Here is a 20071-nt window from a genome sequence, read left to right as displayed (position 1 = left end):
ATTTTAAACTTTCTGACATTTCTTACTGTAATGCAGTGGCTGGGAAGAGGAAAGGCTCTCCACCTAGCCACAAGTGGCACAAATCCATACAGGCAACCCACCATACTCATATGCACTATCACAGTGAGCCATACAACACTCCCTCCGTTTATCAATATACATATATAGGACATGGGTTATGTAAGCACATCAAAGATCAATAAATCCATAGGCAAGTGCATGCATAAAGGATGCAACTGAATTAATTATCCAATTTAATAAAGTCCTGGATTTTTACAAACAACATGATCCCTCTCTTCAAAATAAAGATACTTCATTAGAAAACATGACAGAATAGACAGGGAGAAGGTACAGATGGGCCAGCTCTGATTAAACGAACTGTGCAGTCCTTGCAAAGGCAAAAAAAGACATATCTCCAAATCAAGTGCTGGAGAGCAGTCACAATCAGTTAGGAGTCCAGGACTCCAGAAGGGCTCCATTTAACCCATCAGTCCTAGAAAAAAGCTCAACTCGATGCACCCACAGAAAAGTCCAGCTAGTTATGACAATGCCCTATACCTTCCAGAAACTTCACTTCCGTATATATATCCTTTGACTTCACTGACCTCATTATTTAATGGAAATGGAGCTTTTTCCTCTTGTAACTCCAGAGGACAGGTGCAGTGCCAGTCAACAAAGACTACTTGTGGAGATCATGGAGTTCCTCATGAGGCAATGTTTTCTTATTAGAGTTATGCTGGCCGTCGTTGGAGAAGGGGGCTGTGGACTGACCTGTGTGTGTAGGTTGGGGTAGTTTCTCTAGCAGTCTTGAGCAGGTCTCGTTCAGGTAACAGGAAACAACGGTGACCACAACCATGGAGCCCTAAATACTACGATTTGTCCACTTTATGTGTGCGCTCATGCTTCCTTAGAGTGGCAGACACTGTGAAGCAACGACCACAGTAAGCACAAGAATAGGGTTTTTCTCCAGTATGGGTCCGCTGATGGCACTGTAGTGTCACCAGCTGTGTAAAAGTCCTTCCACATTCCTCACAGTAGAAAGGGCGCTCTCCAGAGTGAATCTGCTGGTGCCTTTTCAACTTGAGCCGCTCAACAAAGGACTTCCCACATTCTTGACATTTATGTGGTTTGTCCTGTCGGTGGATCACCTTGTGTCTGGACAGCAAATTAGGTTTACGGAAACCTTTGCCACATGTCGAGCAGATGTAAGGTTTAGACTCTTCTCCCACGGGCTTTTTATTTTCTGAACACTGCTGGTCAGCGTCCCCACTGCCATGCTTGTTTTGGTGCAATGTTGACCATGGGTTCCTAACCATACCATTTCCCAAAACACCCTTGGAGCGCTCAATCTTGTGCACATTGCGTAGGTGCCTCCAAATATCAGCTGTACAGATGAAACCCTTGTCACACTCTGGACACTTGTGTGGTCTGTCGCTAGAATGAATGAGCTTGTGCATTCGCAAGTTCGCTGCATGGAAGAACTCTTTGCCACAGATGGGGCATCGGTATGAATTCTCTGTCAGGTGGATCTGGTTGTGTTCTTGTAATTCACCCAGATCCTGAAAAGAGACACCACACTTCTTGCACGTATAAGGCAAAGCTTCTCCAGAGATGGGCTCCAGGTCCTCCTCATCAAAAGCATCAACAAGAATGATGTTTTCATCATCCTCACTTAATCCTCCCTGAGGTTCCTCAGAGGAATAGAACTCCAGATCCTCATCTTCACATTGCAGGTCAAAGTTGGTGTTGGAAGTGACAAAGACCCCAGCTGTAGTCTCACCTTGCTTCTGGTAGTAGGTCTCATAGGTTTCCTCGTCTTCACACTGCAATTCTACAGGGAGTTCTTGCCTACCTGAAGGTCCAGCAGCGCTACAACCAGGACTGCATGGTTGAGAATAGTCTAAGTCTAACTCCAGCTGGAGACTAGATTTGCGACCAACCCGCTCAGAGGAATGACTGGAGTCATCTGAATGCTCCTCACCTGTGTCATAAGTGTCATTATCGGACTCCCAAACCACCTTCACCTCCATCATGTGGTTTCTTACACGGGGCTTATATATGGCTTATTGTGGATGTAAGTATACCATGTTCTTATAGTCCTTCATGACTGGCTCATCTCATTCTCAACTCCAATCTCTGCCCTCCCTAAAAAAAACAGGAGATGATTTCATTAGCCAATTTGCCAAAATTCACATTAAGTAAAGCTAACAACCACAAGAGATTTTTTCTGGTGAACAGAATACCACTGAGACTTTGTACATTAGTTTCACTGTAGGGGACACTGGTTAGTTTATTATGATTATCTAATGAAACATTTCTATATCTCCATAAAGTTAAATCCTCTATTTTAATTGGATCTTTTTGGCAAATTTGAATAATTAATGTAACAACCTCTGGCTTATCTAGTCTTAAAAAAAAACATTAAGAATTTCTACAATTTCTGTTTTAGAATTTAATAATGTGGATGCATCCACTTCACATATTTGGTGATCAGAGATTTGGTTTTGAGTTTTCCCTTGTTTTGTAATATGATTTAGAAACTATTCCCACACTTCTTTGAACTCTTCTACATCTATTTTACTCTTCTCCACAATATATGTTGTCATAAGATGCGGCTTGATAGATCTCAGATCTATTCCTCCTGACAAACTTTGTTCCTGACGATCTTTACCCCACAAATAAACTAAATGAAATCCACCTGATCTTTTCATAATAAATGTTCCATAGTGACAAGCAGCCTGCCAGGATAATATAAGAGAAGTTGCAAGAACATTTTTATTTTTGTTGTTGTTGTTCTTGGGCAATTCCAAAACATTCTATACTCTTATTTTCTTTCAGCTTTTCTAGAACACATCATCATTTCTCACTCCTAGCCAGTGCAAGTCATACTAGGATCTAGTATACTTTATTAAATATTTTAAATTGTATTCATTCAATATTTAAATCCCTACCAGCCACTTTGATTCTTTTACATTATTTGACCTATTTCTTTTCCAGCCATCTAAAGTTTCCACATCAGACAGCCCTAACCCATCCTGAGCGAACAATGAACATCTTTCTTCCTTTAAACATGGGCTGGATTGAGATATTCAAACTCATTCAAGTGAAGGTCTTAGACTTAACTCTCACCACACTTGGTTTTGTCAGACGTTTCATATTAAGTGATCTCTTTGCATTGCTAAAGATATTTAATTTTGTATGAGTGAACACCAGACTCTTTCTTTCTGACACTGACAACATCAGGCACACCAAACAGCCAACCATATAGCAGTAAGCAGCCATGTGTGGGGTGAGGGCCGAAAGAAACTGCAGAAGCTCATGTTGTTCACTCTCACATCACCAGGAACAAGAAAGCATTGTGATTTCTTTAGCCACCTCCAGCCTGTCATCATAACTTGCGTTATTGTGAAGCTCTCCAGGATCTTCCACACTCTTGGGTAACCTCCAGCTGATGCCACAGAGAGAAAACATTTTGGAGAAATAAGTAGGCAAGAAAAGGATTCTGAACTATCCCCAGAGTCAGGTAAAATTACAGTAGACGGCCAAGCTGCAAATAGCAAGAAAGATTTTTCAAAGAAAGCTAGCAGAGTGAGGAGGGGACAGTTATAAGGAACAAATCCAGTTCTTAGGTTGAGGAGTTTCTACAATTCTGATCTTTTTGATCAAAAATATGGGGTTATTTTATCAATATTTTCCTTTCAAGACGATATCCGTTGATGCTGCAGTGTCAGGCCACTTTGATCACCCTTCCCACAACAGCAGTACAAAGTACTAACACTGGCACCATTTGTCAAGAATCAAGCAGCGTGACAGAATTTAGATTAATTCCGGCTCTCTTTCTAATGTTGACCGGCTGATAACAGCATCTTGAGAAATAATCCCTACTGCACTGGTTAATTGGGATTTTATTTCCTGAGGGCTAAAATAAATGCTAAATCTCAGAGAGTGAGCCAAGATTAATCCAGTAACCAAGATAAATGTTTCACCGTTGCCAATCTATAAAAGAAAGTTTGCAGCTAAACCTATGTGCATCATAAACACAGCTGAGAATCCTTTAGCACTGGCCCAAATGAAATAGCTTAATACTCTCTGAAGAAACTCCCTTTACAAATAATTTTCATTGGCAGTGGGTACGGCCTGTCTGAACTGGCCAAAAATCAATCTCCCTGATCCATATAAGCTTCTTGTAAGGAATGCACTCACTTTATGCCACATCAAAGTGTAGTTTTGAAGGACATTTTCCAGACCTCCCCCAGCAAGTTCCAGCACCTATCCCACTCCCTCTGCAGTTTCTTTTATTTTCCTGACATTTCCCTCCCACCCCATTAACTTTTTAGTCACCCTGAGACTAAGCTCCTCTCAAATTGCCAGTATAGCCCAGCAAGTGCATCTATACTATTATCCCAGCTGCCCTTGGCCTGTGAAACTAGCTCTTTTCACATTCCTCTTTTCCTTTGCTCTCCTCTCCTTTTCTCCTCCCTTTATTCCCCAACTCTCTCTCCAGTTCCTCTTGATCAACTTTGTTCAGGTTCCACTCAAAATCATTAAGGTTTCTCTGGCTGCAAGTGATTGTGATCTTACACATAAATATCAAGCCCAGGCCAGTCTCATTAATTTCACTTGGTGTTTTTCATATCTCAAGATAACTTAGTAATGTATTTAGGTTGAATGCCTTACCTTACACAAGTCTTAAGAAAGACTTGTTTTATTCACTAAACAAACTGACCTTTGTTACTATCTTTCTAATGAAATATTAAATCTCTTCAACTCTTCATTAGTCATAGCCTGGGAAACAAGGGGGTAATTTAAGCGGGGCCAGGCTTTCACCCAAGGTCTTTATCCAGAATGATCACAAAAATAATAAACCAAAACACATGCACTCCTTCTCAGTATACAGAATATATATTTATTCCAGCAGAGAAAAAAAGAAAAAAGTTATGCCCTAATAATTCTACCTATACAGTACTGCAACAAATCCCTCTAACTACAATATGAGCTCAAATATGCACTCCAGATGCACATAGAGGGGGGCAGTCTTGGTTGACACTATACTTTCCAACAGATAACTACAAAATCAACAGCCTCTCAACTCACTGACCCTTCCCATAATACCCATCATCTCCTCATTCTCTTGCATATAATATGTGATTTGCCCGTGGGTTGCCCTATCACCTTCCTTTTCTGTTCCATCTTTGTCCCCCTATTTCAGGTGATTCCCCAGCTCCACCCTTACACATCATTATTTGTATGTATTTGGTGTTAAATTGACCCTTCACTTGAACCCCAGCGTGCACCTACTAACCTCCAGCCATCACCCACCTATCAATTGCACAAATACAAAATGGGATATGACTGCCTAGGAGGAATTACTGCCAAAAAAAACACACACACACCCCCCATCACGATCTGGCGATTATAGTGGATCAAAAATTAAATACGAGTTAACAAAAATACTGTTGCAAAAAAGGCAAAAATCATTCTGGGAAGTATTAGCAAGAGTGTTGTAAGCAAGACATGAAAAGTAATTCTTCAGCTCTGCTCAGCACTGATAAGGCCTCAACAGGAGCATTGTGTCCAGTTCTGAGCACCACACTTCAGGAAAGATGTGGACAAACTGGAGAAAGTTCAAAAGACAGCAACAAAAATGATTAAAGGGCTAGAAAACATGACCTCCAAGAAAAGATTTAAAAAACTGGGTTTGTTTAATCCGGAGAGAGAAGACTGGGGAGGGGGGGGAAACATAACAGTCTTGAAGAACGTAAAAGGTTGTTATAAAAAAGAGGGTGATAAACTGTTCTCCTTATCCGCTCAAGACAGGACAAGGAATGGGATTAAACTGCAGCAAGGGAGACTGAGTTTAGACATTAGGAAAAATGTCTTGCTAGGGTAGTTAAGCACTGGAACAAATTACCTAGGCATGTTGTGGAATCTCTGTCACTGAAAGTTTTTAAGAAAAAGTTGGACAAACACATGTAAGTGATGGTCCAGATAATATTTAGTCCTGCCTCAGCACAGGGACTGGACTAGATGACATAGTGGGATCCCTTCCAGTCCTACATTTCTATGATTATATTTCATTCTTTTTATTGCCTACACATTTTCTCATTCTACCATGTATGTTATCATCCCATCTTCTGTTGTCATACCCACATACATCACAGGATAAAACCTGAAGCAGTAAATTGTTTCAAGATGTGCACTGCACACACTATCCTAACTCAGTAATGTGTATCTCTTACTCCCCTTGAAAGAATCTGATGCCATGTCCCAGCAGTGAATTGCTCTAAATACTAACACTAGACACATCATACTGGATGCACTACAAGCATATATTACAGAGTAAACTAATCCCAACCATAATCTCAGTAGTACAACTACCCCCGCTACAACACTAGTAGTAGTTCCAACATCGGACACTCCAAGTATAGGGAAGCGGAATATGGGAGAGAAAAAAAGGCCAACAGGAGGGGGAAGAGACCAGAGGGGACTGTGGCTGGAGATGCTGAAGGAAGGAGGAGAAAAGACAGCAGGGGAAGGAGGAGGAGGAGAAATCAAGGGAGAAAGATGCCATGCCAGGACACAGAGAAGAAAGTTCCCACCGCGCCAGGCCCGCCCACCAGACACACCTGCCTCCAGCACAGCTCCCTGCAGTCCCGTTATCAGGCAGCGGCTCCAGGGACGGGGCGGGCTACATCCCCCGACCTGAGACAGACACCGACAGGGAATGAGCCTTGCGGGGCCGGTCCCTCCGCTCCCTGCAGCACCGTGACCCGCCCCGCCCGGGCCAACACGCTCCCTCTGGCGGCTGGTGCCCGCGGAGCGCTGCCCCCCGCCGGCTCCCGGCTCCGGTGGAGCGAACACCGGCCATTCGCTGCCCCGCCCCGCGGCTCTGCCCGCAGCGCTCCTCGCCCGGACCCGGCCGCCTCCCGGGCGTGTCCTCGCGCTCAGCCGGCCGGCTGCGGCCCAGGCGGGGGAGCGGAGTGGGGGGAGCCCCCCCGGTACCACGCCGGGAGTGGCAGGACCTCCAGCCACACAAACTCACCCTTCGCCTTAGTGCGCAGGCGCTTAACTGCAGCAGCGCATGCGCATTGTCGGTACCGAAGCCGGTTGCGCGCCTGCTGATGCCCAGGGTTCAAGCAGCTCTGGGGCTGGGCGTGGGGGTGGCGCCCCCGGGCGGGCGGGCGGGCGGAGAGACGTGCCCGCGGATGGGTGGGGGCGGGCGGGCGGTGAACGGAGGGGCGGAGCCCGGAGGCAGGTGGGGGTATGCACAGAAGGGGGGCCCCTGTCGCTGCTGGACAGAGAGATCTGGTGTCCGGTTTTTCACTTGCTAATTAGCTTTAGCCTCCTCAGGGCTCGCAGCAGCCGTGGGCATCGCTTCCAGCCTGCGGCCCTCACCCTCTGCCAGCCTCTCGTCTCTGTCCACATCACTGTCTTCTGGACTGCATCCGCTGGCTGGCTCAACTCAGGGCGGCTCTACCTTTTTTGCCGCCCCAAGCAGCGAAGCAAAAAACAAAACGAAAAAACCCAAAAAACGGCCGCCGAAGAAAAATAAAGCGAAGGGCCGCCGACGAAGGAGCGCCGCCGCCGCCCCAAGAACGGCCGAAGTGCCGCCCCTTCTGACTTGCCGGCCCGGCTCCAGCTTACTTGGCTGGTGCCTAGAGCCGGCCCTGGGCTGAACAAGAGCTTCCTGCGAGTTAGTGCTCCACAGACAAGCCCCCCCGGCCTGCGAAAATATTTTTAGATCCTTGATCAGCGGTCTTCTTAGTTTTACACCAAGCGGCACCATGACGCCAAACTTTCTTTTCCTACTCTACCACCAATCACAAGCTGCTGTCCTAGGTCGCAGCCGCGCACTCTTCCCCCTCTACCCTCAGACTGAAAAAATGTAGTCAGGGATAGTGTTTGCCCAGTATGAATGTTACTTCAAAATTTGGCTATGTAGTCTCCCTCTCCTTAACCTCTGGAAATCAGAGGAAAGGTCACTGGCCCCTGTTTTATCCCTCTTCCCTTGGGTGATGTCTGCCCTCTCTAGCTAAGATCCCACTGAAGTCAACAAGACTCTGACTCATGCATAGCCAAGCATGTACTACTTTCTTGAAACAAGGCCTCAATACACTGATGAAACTATATTCTAGTGCCTTTCTTAATGCATGTTAATGAGAGGTTGGTGTGTATAAACACCAATTCCTAGACGTTCCTTTGGTCTGACCCAGTATAGCCATTCTCTCAATTGTGAGGATTACTATAACAGACAGCTATGACAGGACAGGTTTCTATTTGTAAATTTCACCAAATTTCACCACAAAAGTTGCCACACTACACAGCTAGAACTTTCACCATTTTGTCCAAATGGAAATTAATATTGGGAAGTACCATAGTTACAGGTTTCCCTGAAGAATCATGTGTTTCCTTCCATCAGCATGATAAATACACAGATGGTGATTTCTCTTCTCATAACAGAAACAGGTGGCCTTTCCATCACTGGTGGATGACCATTTGTAGGGAAACCTACCAAAAACCTCACAATTCTTCTTTATCCAGATTTAATAATTCCACTTCAACGAAAGTCATTTCCACTTTATGAAAACTGATCTCTTTGAAGAGCTTATATATTTTCATCCATGGCACATTAATACAGTTGCTATCCATTTAGATCAAGAGCAGAAGTCCTGAGCTTTCACATAAAGATGAATTTCTTGCTTCAACCCCACCACTTCTCTCCCTCCCCTCAGCATGCTGCACGATATTTATTGACAAAATGAGTGAGTGCTTGAACTGTTTTAGACAGTAATGCTATCGAGTCAAAACAATTCAGGTTGTACGATTCTGGGTAAGAAAATCACATGCTGATGTCTGTATTCAACTCTAGTGCCTACTTTCTCATCAGAAGATTACTCTAGTAACTGGAAGAAAGGTCACAAACTGATTTTCCTCACCCGTTTCCCCCAAGCAGTCTAGATACTGTGAACAAAGTTGATGCAAACACTTTCCTTCAGTCAGCCTCGTGCTAAAGACAGGATCACAAATCAATTCAGGCATTTAGATCTGACTGCATATAGTCTCCTCCTTGCAGGGCCATTAACTGTTGCAGGGGAATATTTTCTGATAGCCGTAAACATTTGTATTTCCATTCTGTAAAAATGCAAACAGAATGCTGAGAACTCCTCATGGCAACCAGACTTTCAAAAAGTTAGGAGGCATTATTTCATGTGACCCCTCTGCAAAGCTAAGGGAACCAAGTGGATATACACAGATGCCTCACTGTAGCAACACAGACACACAACTTGTATATAAAGAATGGTCTTAAATTTAAAAAATACCATCCCTGGATACTGCAGCTAGGTCTAAGATTCACGTTTCAGCCTAGCCTAGGGGCAGAGCAAGTATTGCAAAGGATGGTAGGTATATCAGCTGGAGCAAGAGGACAGTAGAAAATAATTTTTCATGTCTGTCTCCATCTACATCCACAACCATTCATGGCAAGTAGAACAATGAACCCACTAGTCGTGAGCTTGAGTCAACTCTAAAACAATGCATTTAAGGAATATGAGAATACCAGTGTGTGTAATATACGCTTATAAAGGAAGTTTAGGGATAAAGTGTTCATCTTAAGTAAGTGTTTTGTAACCAGATGTGCAACAGACTAAATGAAGGAGGGTTTGGGAACAAGAGAGGAGTAGGGGGGTGTTTTCACTTCATCATTCAGATCAATCCCACTGCTAGAAGAGCTCCTACAGCCATGGGTAATGCAGCAGGAAACTTCTTGAAGGGCACCTGCCTTATCACCATGCTCCCACAGTTCCCATTATACAGAGAGCTACAGGAGCAGTAGGCATATCCAATGTTGGAAGCAGAGGCAGCAACAGGAAGGTCAGGTGAGGCTTAAGGAGACTTTTACCAGTTACAAGCTCCCTCATTCAAGTCCCTACCTACTATTATGTTATATAAAAGGCCTTACATAATGGTACCAATGGCTAGCCGAGTGATTGAGGAGGCACTATCAACTTGAAATTACAAAACTGTTGTATGTAATCGTTCTTACTATAGTTACGAGTAACCCCCAAAATTACTATGACTGAAAAGAGATGGTTCACACTTTTTTTGTTTATTTATCTGTGCATTTGACAACATGTAGTGAACCTGATCTTATGCAGTTTTTGTGAACAACATTCTCAGACCTTTGAAAAAAAATGGGTGTTTAGCAGTAACAGCAGAAGCAGAGCCAAAATGAAAAGTGAACAGTCAGCAAACAGGTGTACACATATACAATGAAAGAGCATGCAGAAGGAGAGGTGTTCCTCTTAGGCCAACCGAAAAGACCCTTCTCAAAAAACAAGGTGGGGGAAAAAGCCAGAAGCCATCACATTTTTAAAAAAGAATGTTTTAAATATTCAAAGGCATGCTATTTTAAGGGTTCAGTAGCGCAAAATTGAGGATTTTTAATTAGCCTGTTCAAAAAAGAAAATTAAATTGCCAGGATCCCCTAAAAAGTGCCCCAGAATTTGTGATAAGGACAGATGCTACTTACCATATTGGATCTTCTAGAGTCAGAGCTAGAATCAGGAACCTTTAATCCAAGTACTAAACAGTGTAAAAAACAGCACTATTTTCCTTAATTTTTTTTTAATTAGCATTTTTGTGATTTTAAATTCTAAAACATTTGTTACTGTAACACAATAGCTGGGCAGGGTAAAGCCTCTCCACCTAGACACAAGTGGCACAGATCCATAGAGACAACCCACTGTTCCCATATGCATCATCACAGTGAGCCATCCAACCCTCTCTCCATGCACCAATATACATACAGGTGACATGGGTTATGTAAGCACATGAAGGATCAGTATATCCATAAGCAAGTGTGTGCGCAAAGGGTGCAACTGTTAATTAAGTTTCCAGTGTATTAAAGTCCTGGATATTATTTTGCAACTGACATGATCCTTCTCTTTCAAATAAAGGTACTTTACTAAAAACCATGAAAGAATGCACAGAGGTGTGGATGGGCTACAGCTGACTAAGAACTGTGCAGTCCTGGCAATGGCCTGCAATGACAGATCTCCAAATCCACTGCTGGAGAGCAGTCACTTTCTAGACAGTAGTACCCATCAGTTCAGGGTCAGGACTGCACCAAAGCTCTATTTAACACATCAATCTTTGGGAAAAACTCAATCTGACACACCCCAAAAGAAATCCAGCTACTTATGACAATGTCCAGCACCTCCAAAGGGCTTCACTCTCCACATTTGTCCTACAGCTTCTCTAACCTCTTTCTTCAGTGGCACAGCAGCTTTTTCCTCTTCACTTATGTCTTTACTTGTAGAGATCATGGAGTTCCTCCTGAGACTCTGCTTCCTTATTAGAGTCATATTGGCAATATTTGGGGAAGGTAGCTGTGGAATGACCTATGTTCATAGAGTATGGAGGTTTCTTAAGAAGCATGGACAGGTTTCACTCAGATAAGAAGGGAAACAAAACAACCACTACAGCAGGTGAGGTACTATAAACTCTAAGACGTCTTCACTTGGTGAGTGCGCTCATGTCTCCTCAAGGAGCCTGACTCCGTGAAGTCTTGAGCACAGTAAGAGCAAGAGTAGGGTTTTTCTCCAGTATGGATCCGCTGATGACGCTGTAGTGATGCCAGCCGCGTGAAGGTTCCGCCACACTCCTCACAGTAGAAAGGGCGCTCTCCAGAGTGAGTTTGCTGATGCCTTTTCAACCTGAGCAGCTGGATAAAGGACTTTCCACATTCTTGACATTGATATGGTTTGTCCTGTCGGTGGATCACCTTGTGTTTGGACAGCAAATTAGGTTTATGGAAACCTTTGCCACATGTTGGACAGATGTAAGGTTTAGGCTGTTCTCCTCCAGGCTTTTGGTCATCTGAACACTGCTGATAGGTATCTCCGCCACCATTTTGGTTCTGGTGCACTGAAGACCATGGGTTCCTAACCATACCATTTCCCAACATTTTTGAACGTTCAATCTTGTGGACATTGCGTAGGTGCCTCCAGACATCAGCTGTGCGGATGAACCCCTTGTCACACTCCGGACACTTGTGTGGTCTGTCACTAGAATGAATGAGCTTGTGCATTCGCAAGTTCGCAGCACGGAAGAACTCTTTGCCACAGATGGGGCATCGGTATGAATGCTCTGTCAGGTGGATCTGTTTGTGTTCCTGTAATTCACCCAGATCCTGGAAAGAGAGACCACACTTCTTGCACCTATAAGGCAAAGCTTCTCCAGAGATAGGCTCCAGGTCCTCCTCACCAAAGGCATCAATAAGAATGATGTTTTCATCATCCTCACTTAGTCCTCCCTGAGGTTCCTCAGAGTGCTCAGAGGAGTAAAGCTCCAGATCCTCATCTTCACATTGCAGGTCAAAATTGGTGCTGGAGGTGACAAATACTGCAGTGGTGGTTGAATCACGCTTCTGGTAGTAGTTTTCATAGGTTTCTTCCTCTTCACACTGCAATTCTACAGGGAGTTCCTGTCTAACTGAAGGTCCAGCAAGGCTGCGAGCAGGACTAGATGGTGGTGAGTAATCTTCCTCTACCTCCAGCTGGAGGCTGGCTTTGCGACCCATCCGTTCAGAGATATGGCTGGAGTCATCTGAATGCTCCTCACCGGTGTCACAAGTATCATTATCAGACTCCCAGTCAACCTCCACATCCATCCTGTGGTGTCATAGAAGGTGCTTACTGATGGGTAATCATGGAGACATGTACATATGTTCTCTCATGATCAGACCTTTTCATCTTCCACTCCAATTGCAGCCTCCTGGGGAAGGATAGAGAGGGGGAAGGGGGAGTGGGGCAAGGAGAGGGGAAAAAAATATTTCGTTACCTGACTTGCTGAAGTTGATGTCAGGAAAAGTGAACAAACGATACTGAGACATCTGCCTGTCTAAAAAGAAAAAGGAGTACTTGTGGCACCTTAGAGACTAACAAATTTATTTGAGCATAAGCTTTCGTGAGCTACAGCTCACTTCATTGGATGCATTCAGAGGATACCCTGCTATTTTACTACACTGGCATATGGAAAATTCTTTTAATTGAAATATTTAAGTAGCCACATGTAATGCAACAATTTGTTTTATGATAAAATCTCATTCTCTCTTATACCTGGATGACCCATGTGCAACTACCTCAAATAGAAAGTGCAAAATATCACATCACCAAGTAATTTTTTTTCTTTTCTAACAATTATTTAGAAGTTAGCCCCACCTCTCTTTGAGCACTTCCGTTTCCATTCTCCATACCCATATTACATTTTCATAAAACGTGCCTTGTTAGATCTGAACTCTGCTGGCCCAGATATATTGCTACACGATCTCCCCACTTTTCTGACAATTAAGCTAAGTAAAGCACTTTTCTAGCTGTAGTGCATACATGGTCCCCATTAATATTACATCAGTGTCTGAGCACAGTGTCTAACTCTAACATTCATCCTCACAATACCCTGTGAGGAAGGGAAGTGCTATCACCACCATTGTACAGATTGACAACTGAGGCACAGAGAGGCTAAGTTACTTGCCTAAGTTCACAAAAGAAGTCTGTGATGAATCAGGGACTTGAACCCAGACTGCCAAAATCCTAAACTAGGGACCTAACCAGTTGACTATTGTCATTATCCACAGTCTGTTTGTGAAGTGTGTGTCAGCGTACACAGTCGAAGCAGCAGGTACATTTTCTTTTATTATTATTTTGTTCTCTGCAAGATTTGAACACTTTTTTTTTTTTAATCTCAGGCAAATCCAAAACCATGTCCGAGTTCCCCATTTTCTTTGAAAGTTCCCCACAAGATATCATCTCTCATTGCTGGCTGGTGCAAGTCAAACTGGGGGCTAGTACTGTATAATTTATGAAATATTTTAAACTACATTCAATCGAGAGCTGCAATCCCTACTGACCATGCACCTTCTTCTACCCACCTGGCCTATTTCTTTTCAGAATATTTTAAAATTTTCATATCAGAGAGCTCCAGCATCTGAGCAATTAACAAATGGGTCCCTTTCAGCAGGAGCCAGCTTGAGATATTCAAACTCACCAGGCCAGAAGCATAACAAGGGATTTTAGTGCTCAGAGCAAGCAAGCTTATTTGCGCCCCCTAAAGGCAACGTATACGGGGGGGTTACGTGCCCCCCAGATTTCTGCTTCCATTTAGCACAGAGATTTTCAAACTATGGAGCATGCCCCCCAGGATGCCCATCCCACATTTTGAAAACCATTGCCTCCTGCCAGGAACCAGTGAATCGGAAGCTGGTGGGAGCTGCTGGCCCACTCAGGCCCCTGGCTCTCTGCGCTGTGGGGGTCAGGGTGCCAGCTGACTGCCCTCCCTCCCTTGTTTCCCAAGCTGGGCCACCTCTGCATGGCTGGGCGTTCCCCTGGCAAGCAGGGCAGCAGTCCAACCTGCGCCTCATTTACTCTCGTTTCTCCCCCGAAGGAGCCTGGCGCCGGACGCCATGAGATGTTCCTGGAGGCAGTCACTGGCCGCTGCCCTGGCACTCCTGGGTCTGTTGCTGCTGAGCAAGTGCCTAGCTGAGCATCTCATGATAGTTGGGCTCCGCAAGCGGGGGTTGGCTCCAGAGGGCATTGCTGGCTGGCACGGGCTCCTTTGGGGAGAGGCGTGTGTCAAGGGTTTACTTGGAGCTGTGCCATCCATCCTGCCTGGGGAGCACCTGGCTGTGCAGAGGTGGCCTGGCTCAGGGAGTAGGGCAGAGAGGGCTACCAGGCAGCCAGCCAGCGCCTCGGCTCCCACAGCACAGAGCCAGTGGTCTGAGAGGCTTCCACCAGCTTCCCATCCACTGGCTCCTGGCAGGAGGTGACGGTTTTCAAACTCTGCTAAATGGAAGGCAGAAATCTTGAGGGGGGGGGGGTACCTGACCCCAGCCTGGTTACTGTCCTGAATTAGGCTACAGCAGCATTTCTCAAACATGGCCACCAGGAGATTTTTGTGTGGCTATGACAGCCTCCGAAGTATGGGCAGAGATTGGGGGTGGGTGGGGGGGGCGTGTGTGCAAAGCAGCAGCCCTCCCTGCAGCACCCAGATGTTGCTCCTGAACAACCATTACCAAGGGCAGCAATGCACACTCTTCGGAGGCTCCAGGCTGCACCTCTGGAGACACGTGGCGCCAGTGTGCACGATGTCAGCTCTTCTCAGTGGAGGTGGCTGCAGTGTTTGGTCACCAGGGCACTCCCCTGTTCCTGCCTGGGGCACAGGGAGCCTGGGACTCCGCAGGTAACTGGTGAAATCCTGACCCACCTTCCCCAGGAAGAGCTCTTGCTGAATGGCCACGGGAGGCAGGGACAGAGAAACAGGGCAGGGCTTCCCCTTCCTGGGTCCACACTCACTGTTTACAGTTGCTGTAGCTACCCCAGCAGCTCAGTGGCTTGGCAGTTCCCCAGCAGGATGAGGGGCTCCCTCTCCATGACAGGCTCTGAGCACGAGAATAGGAGCAAAGTCCAGGTGCACTGAATGGGGAGCTCTACTTCCTACTGCCCTCCTACTACATAAATGAATGACAATGATTTGGATGTGTATATATGCATATTTATTCATTTTTCCTAAAGTTAATTAAGTACTTTAGGAAAAATTGTCAGTGATCACCTGCAAGAGTTGGCAGCTGCACTCTGAGGCCACCAAAATTTTTGTTGAGAACCCCTGAGCTACAGATCTAATCTTTAATTCCCAGGAACAGAACTCCCAGAGGAAGACAAGCTTCTTTCAGCAAACAGGAGAAGAAGATTCATGTTAAGTATGTTACTAGAGATACAAGGTGAGTGAGGTTTCAGAGTAGAGCCGTGATAGTCTGTATCCACAAAAAGAAAAGGAGTACTTGTGGCACCTTAGAGACTAACCAATTTATTTGAGCATAAGCTTTCGTGAGCGACAGCTCACGTCATCGGATTAGTTTCTAAGGTGCCACAAGTACTCCTTAAATTTTTGTAGTGAGCTATAAATCCAGTATCAAGTATCCGGGGGTAGCAGTGTTAGTCTGTATCCACAAAAACAACAAGGAGTCCGGTGGCACCTTAAAGACTAACAGATTTATTTAAATTCAGTATGTTTATGAAGTTATGATTTTTAGTGCTTAGCAAAGTTACAAATTTAAGCTCCCAGGCTCATCTTTTGAAGGTGTTGTGCAGACTTCCTTTAAGAAGGAGGACAGAGATCAGATATGGAATGAATGTTTTATGAGAAATGTTCGCCCACAGGCGATATGGTATTTTGTTTTTGTTTTTAATCAGTTTTCTGTGCGAGTTTGACAGCATAGTGATTCTCATTTCACCCACACAGTTGTTATTGGAACAGTTAGTGCACTGGAGGATTTACACCAGATGTTAAGCCAATTACTTCACCCACCTCATCTCTCTCATATCCTGGGACCAACCCAGACTACACTGCCACTGCACGCCACGTTGCTAGAGACATTTAATTTTTATGCGTATCACCAGGAAGCTTTGCTACCAAGTATTTCTTTCCTGATACTAATTATAGAAAGTAAGCTACAAGCTCCAGCCACCGTAGAGAGATTGTACAGTCAACCCCCATAGCAATGAGCAGCTGAGGATGGGGATGGGACAAAAGAAGTTGCCGAAGCTCGTGCTGTTCACTCTCAAAATTACCAGGGGCACGAAAGCATTGTGATCTCTTTGGCCACCTCCAGCCTTCATCATAACTTGCATTATTGTGAAACTCTTCAGGATCTTCCAGACCATTGGTAACAATCAGCTGGTCCCACAGAGAGAAGAGATTTTATAAAAAATCTTGAGAAAAGGTTTTCTAACTATAACCAAAGACACAAAATCTATGGCTGAGCGATAAATAGCAGGAAGTTGTGCGGGGGAGGGATGAAGAGGAAGAGAATTAGGAAAGAATTGCTGGAACACTTTGACCAGGTGATGATGCGAGTACTCTGATTTCTCAAACCTGTGGTTTTTTTCTTAACATGTGCAAGTTTAAATTGTCAGTGACTTCCACAAGCAAATGGTTCCTAACTCATTTTGCCAATATCCACTCTGACAGCTCAATTTATAAGCCGGGTCCAAGACTGTGAAGTCAAGAAAGGTGGGTCTATTGCTTTGCAGACTTCCTTAACATATGGTAGGACAAGGAAAGTGCAGATTCAATAATTTCTGCACAGCCTCTGACACTTAAAAAAAAAAAAAAGAGTGGTGGGGAAGAAGTTTTTCCTCCTGATTTACAAAAAAAAAAAAAAAAGGAGTACTTGTGACACCTTAGAGGCTAACCAATTTATTTGAGCATAAGTTTTTGTGAGCTACAGCTCACTTCATCAGATGCATTTAGTACATATTTAACGTTTGATTTAACAAACAAACATGCACAAATCTAACCTTAAAAACTAAGACAGACTGAGATCCTTGTATACGCTGAAGGACTACCAAATATTTTTGATCTATATTTTTTGGTATCATAATTGTCATCTACTGATTCCAGAAAGTATCATCATCTAATTATGTGTGCATCCAAAACACAAGTGGGATTTCTCTAATTCTTCCCTATGGAATGTCTAGATTCCAGGGAGGAACTTTTAACAGCTTCACTTGCAGTGGACATGGGTTTTCTGCACAATTGGACATAAGTAATTTCCCCAAACCAGACAGGCTTCCTGTAAGGATTGTGCACTCATTTAAAGCATATCAAAGATCAGTTTGTAGGGAACTCCTCCCCAATGTGCCCCCAGACTTGTCTTGTTGCCTCTGCTGCTTCCCTCCCCTTTTCCTGACACGCCTTCCCAACTATTCCTTTTAGAAGAGTCCAGTGTCCCACCAGAATGAACACTAAGGCCTGATTTACTCTAGGAATTTACATAGGTATAGCTACATCTTAGGGGTGTGAGAAATCCACACCCCGAGACGCATAGCTACACTGACCGAACCCCCAGAATACTTCTTTCGTCGACTTAGTTACCGCAGCTCAGGGAGGTGGATTACCTACTCTGAAAGAAGAATCCTTCCCATTGGCGTAGGTAGTGTTTATACTGAAGTGCTGAAGCAGTGCAGCTGAAGTGTTTTAAGTGTAGACAAACCCTAAAATAAACCCAGATTGCCTATCTAGCCCAATCTTTATTACAGATTAGGATGAGTTCATCACGGGGACAGATTATCCCACATCTACCTCCTAGGGTTTCTTGCCCTTTCTTTGAAGCATCTGGTGCTGGCCACTGTCAGAGACAGGATACCCGACTACATAGACCACAGACCTGATCTAATATGGCAATCCCCTTGTACCTAACAGACATCCTACACATACCTCAGCTCACTTTGCTTATGTGACATGCTCTTCCCACACCTCTCTCCTCCTACATTTCCTCTACTTCTCCCTTTATTCCCTGCTGTCTCCCCATTTCCTCTTGCTGAGTTTTGTCCAAGTTCCGCTCCAAGCGATTAAGATTTCTCTGAGTCCAAGTACCTATTTCTCCCAGACAGAAAACCAAGCCTGTATTTTAGAAGGCAAAATGAAGCTCCCAAAATACTAGTCACTTGAGAGCTCTCCCAACACACTCTGGCTTTGCCCAACTACCACTTATTTTCTCCCCCTCCAGACCAGGGTTTACCTCTCAATTTCCCATCCCTCACCTCCCGGTTGGACCAGTTTCCCTGGCCCCTCTTTTCCTTTATCTATCTACAGGGAGTTTCAATGGTGAAACTAACATACGTTAATGAATTTATTCCTCAGTGCCAGGCAGAGCTCTTCAGGACTCTTGGACATCTTTTTTCCTATTCTAGCAGTGCTTTTGATACACCTGCTGAAAACGCTCATCTTTTAGACTGGATCTGCCTCACGCCTCTCTTCTTTGCTGACATTACCTTTGGCTAGCCTTTCTATGCAATCCTCCTAGCCACTGGCATAGCAATGCCTGTATCCTCACAGGTGCTAGAACTAGGGGTGCTACTGCACCCATTGGCTTGAAGTGGTTTCCATTATATGGAGCATTTACAGTTTGGTTCAATGGCTCTCAGCACCCTCACTGTACAAATTTATTCCCGCACCCCAGTGTATACTGTCACTGTGCACCACCTACTCTGCCCCCTCCCCACACTGCTACAGCCAGGCCCTTCCTGCAGAACAAGGTCCACTCCTGTACCCCCTTCCCCACATTAGCATGGCACACACATCTCCTGGCATCTCCCCCCACCCTTGCTAGCAGGACCAATCTCCTGCGGGCTGCGGCTTCCCTCCTGGGCCTAGTGGCATGCAGGGCCAGGCCGAGGACGGGGAGGGAATGGGGTACCCTGGCCTGCTCCCCAGCCCGCCGGGGCAGCCCCAGAGCGGCCAGCTGGTGCCTGGTGGGGAGGGGGCAGCAGCCCGGCCGTAGCCGGGCGGGGAAGACACCGGGCCAGGCAGCAGCTCCCCGCCGCGAGCAGGGGAGGGGGTGACCCAGGCTGGGGGGGAGGGAGGAACCGCGGCTAGTTACCGGCGCTCCCAGGACTGGAACCGCTGACACGGGGAAGCCCCCGCTCTGCAGCCGAGCTCCGCGCGGCGCCGGCCGGCAGACCCAGCCTGCCTCGGCCCGACAGCCTCCCCCGGACGCCGCTTACAGCCCGGCCGAGCCGGCGGAGGCCATTGTCTGCCGGACCGCCTGCAGGAAGGAGGAAAACAACCCCCCACCGTGTGACTGACAGAACCAGAGACCGCCCCCGCGCTGCCCAGCCCCGTCTGACTGACAGAGCCAGAGACCGCCCCCCTCTGCCCGCCCCCATCTGACTGACAGAGCCAGAGACAATCCCGCCCTGCTGTGACTGACAGCCAGAGATCAGCCCCCCATACCCCACTGCACAGCCTCCTCTGACTGAGACAGCCAGAGTCTGCCTCCACCCACCCCGCCATGACTGACAGCCAGAGACCAGCCTCTCCCGCCCCACGCCACTCTGCACGGCCCTCTCTGACTGACAGAGCCAGAAACCACCACCCATCCATAGCCCTGCTGTGACTGACAGCCAGAAACCACCCACCTCGCACCCCTCTGCACAGTCCAGGTGTGACTGACAGAGCACCAGAGACCACACCTCCCGCGTCCTTCTGCCCAGGATGGATGTGACTGGCACAGCCA

General features: G+C 45.9%; 2 protein-coding genes across 2 annotated transcripts; both read right to left on the bottom strand.

Annotated features, from left to right (window-relative positions):
* Window positions 1-224: 224 nt before the first annotated feature.
* Window positions 225-7036, bottom strand: LOC142073001 (uncharacterized). The gene is made up of 2 exons (XM_075131522.1): window positions 6627-7036; window positions 225-2145 (listed from the first exon to the last, which is right to left on the bottom strand). The coding sequence occupies exon 2, from the start codon at window positions 2031-2033 to the stop codon at window positions 870-872; it is 1164 nt and encodes a 387-aa protein (XP_074987623.1). The 5' UTR covers window positions 2034-2145; window positions 6627-7036; the 3' UTR covers window positions 225-869.
* Window positions 7037-10084: 3048 nt separating this feature from the next.
* Window positions 10085-19655, bottom strand: LOC142068291 (uncharacterized). The gene is made up of 2 exons (XM_048859719.2): window positions 19436-19655; window positions 10085-12774 (listed from the first exon to the last, which is right to left on the bottom strand). The coding sequence occupies exon 2, from the start codon at window positions 12668-12670 to the stop codon at window positions 11504-11506; it is 1167 nt and encodes a 388-aa protein (XP_048715676.1). The 5' UTR covers window positions 12671-12774; window positions 19436-19655; the 3' UTR covers window positions 10085-11503.
* Window positions 19656-20071: the final 416 nt, after the last annotated feature.

Source organism: Caretta caretta, chromosome 8 (assembly GCF_965140235.1).
Source record: "Caretta caretta isolate rCarCar2 chromosome 8, rCarCar1.hap1, whole genome shotgun sequence".
Lineage (NCBI taxonomy): Eukaryota > Metazoa > Chordata > Testudines > Cheloniidae > Caretta > Caretta caretta.
The sequence above is the reverse complement of the archived record's forward strand: the minus strand, read 5'-3'. Positions and strand labels throughout refer to the sequence as shown.

What these genes read in the sequence shown, in the direction of transcription:
- LOC142073001 (XM_075131522.1), bottom strand. Translation starts at nt 2,033, where the DNA reads ATGATGGAGGTGAAGGTGGTTTGGGAGTCCGATAATGACACTTATGAC.
- LOC142068291 (XM_048859719.2), bottom strand. Translation starts at nt 12,670, where the DNA reads ATGGATGTGGAGGTTGACTGGGAGTCTGATAATGATACTTGTGACACC.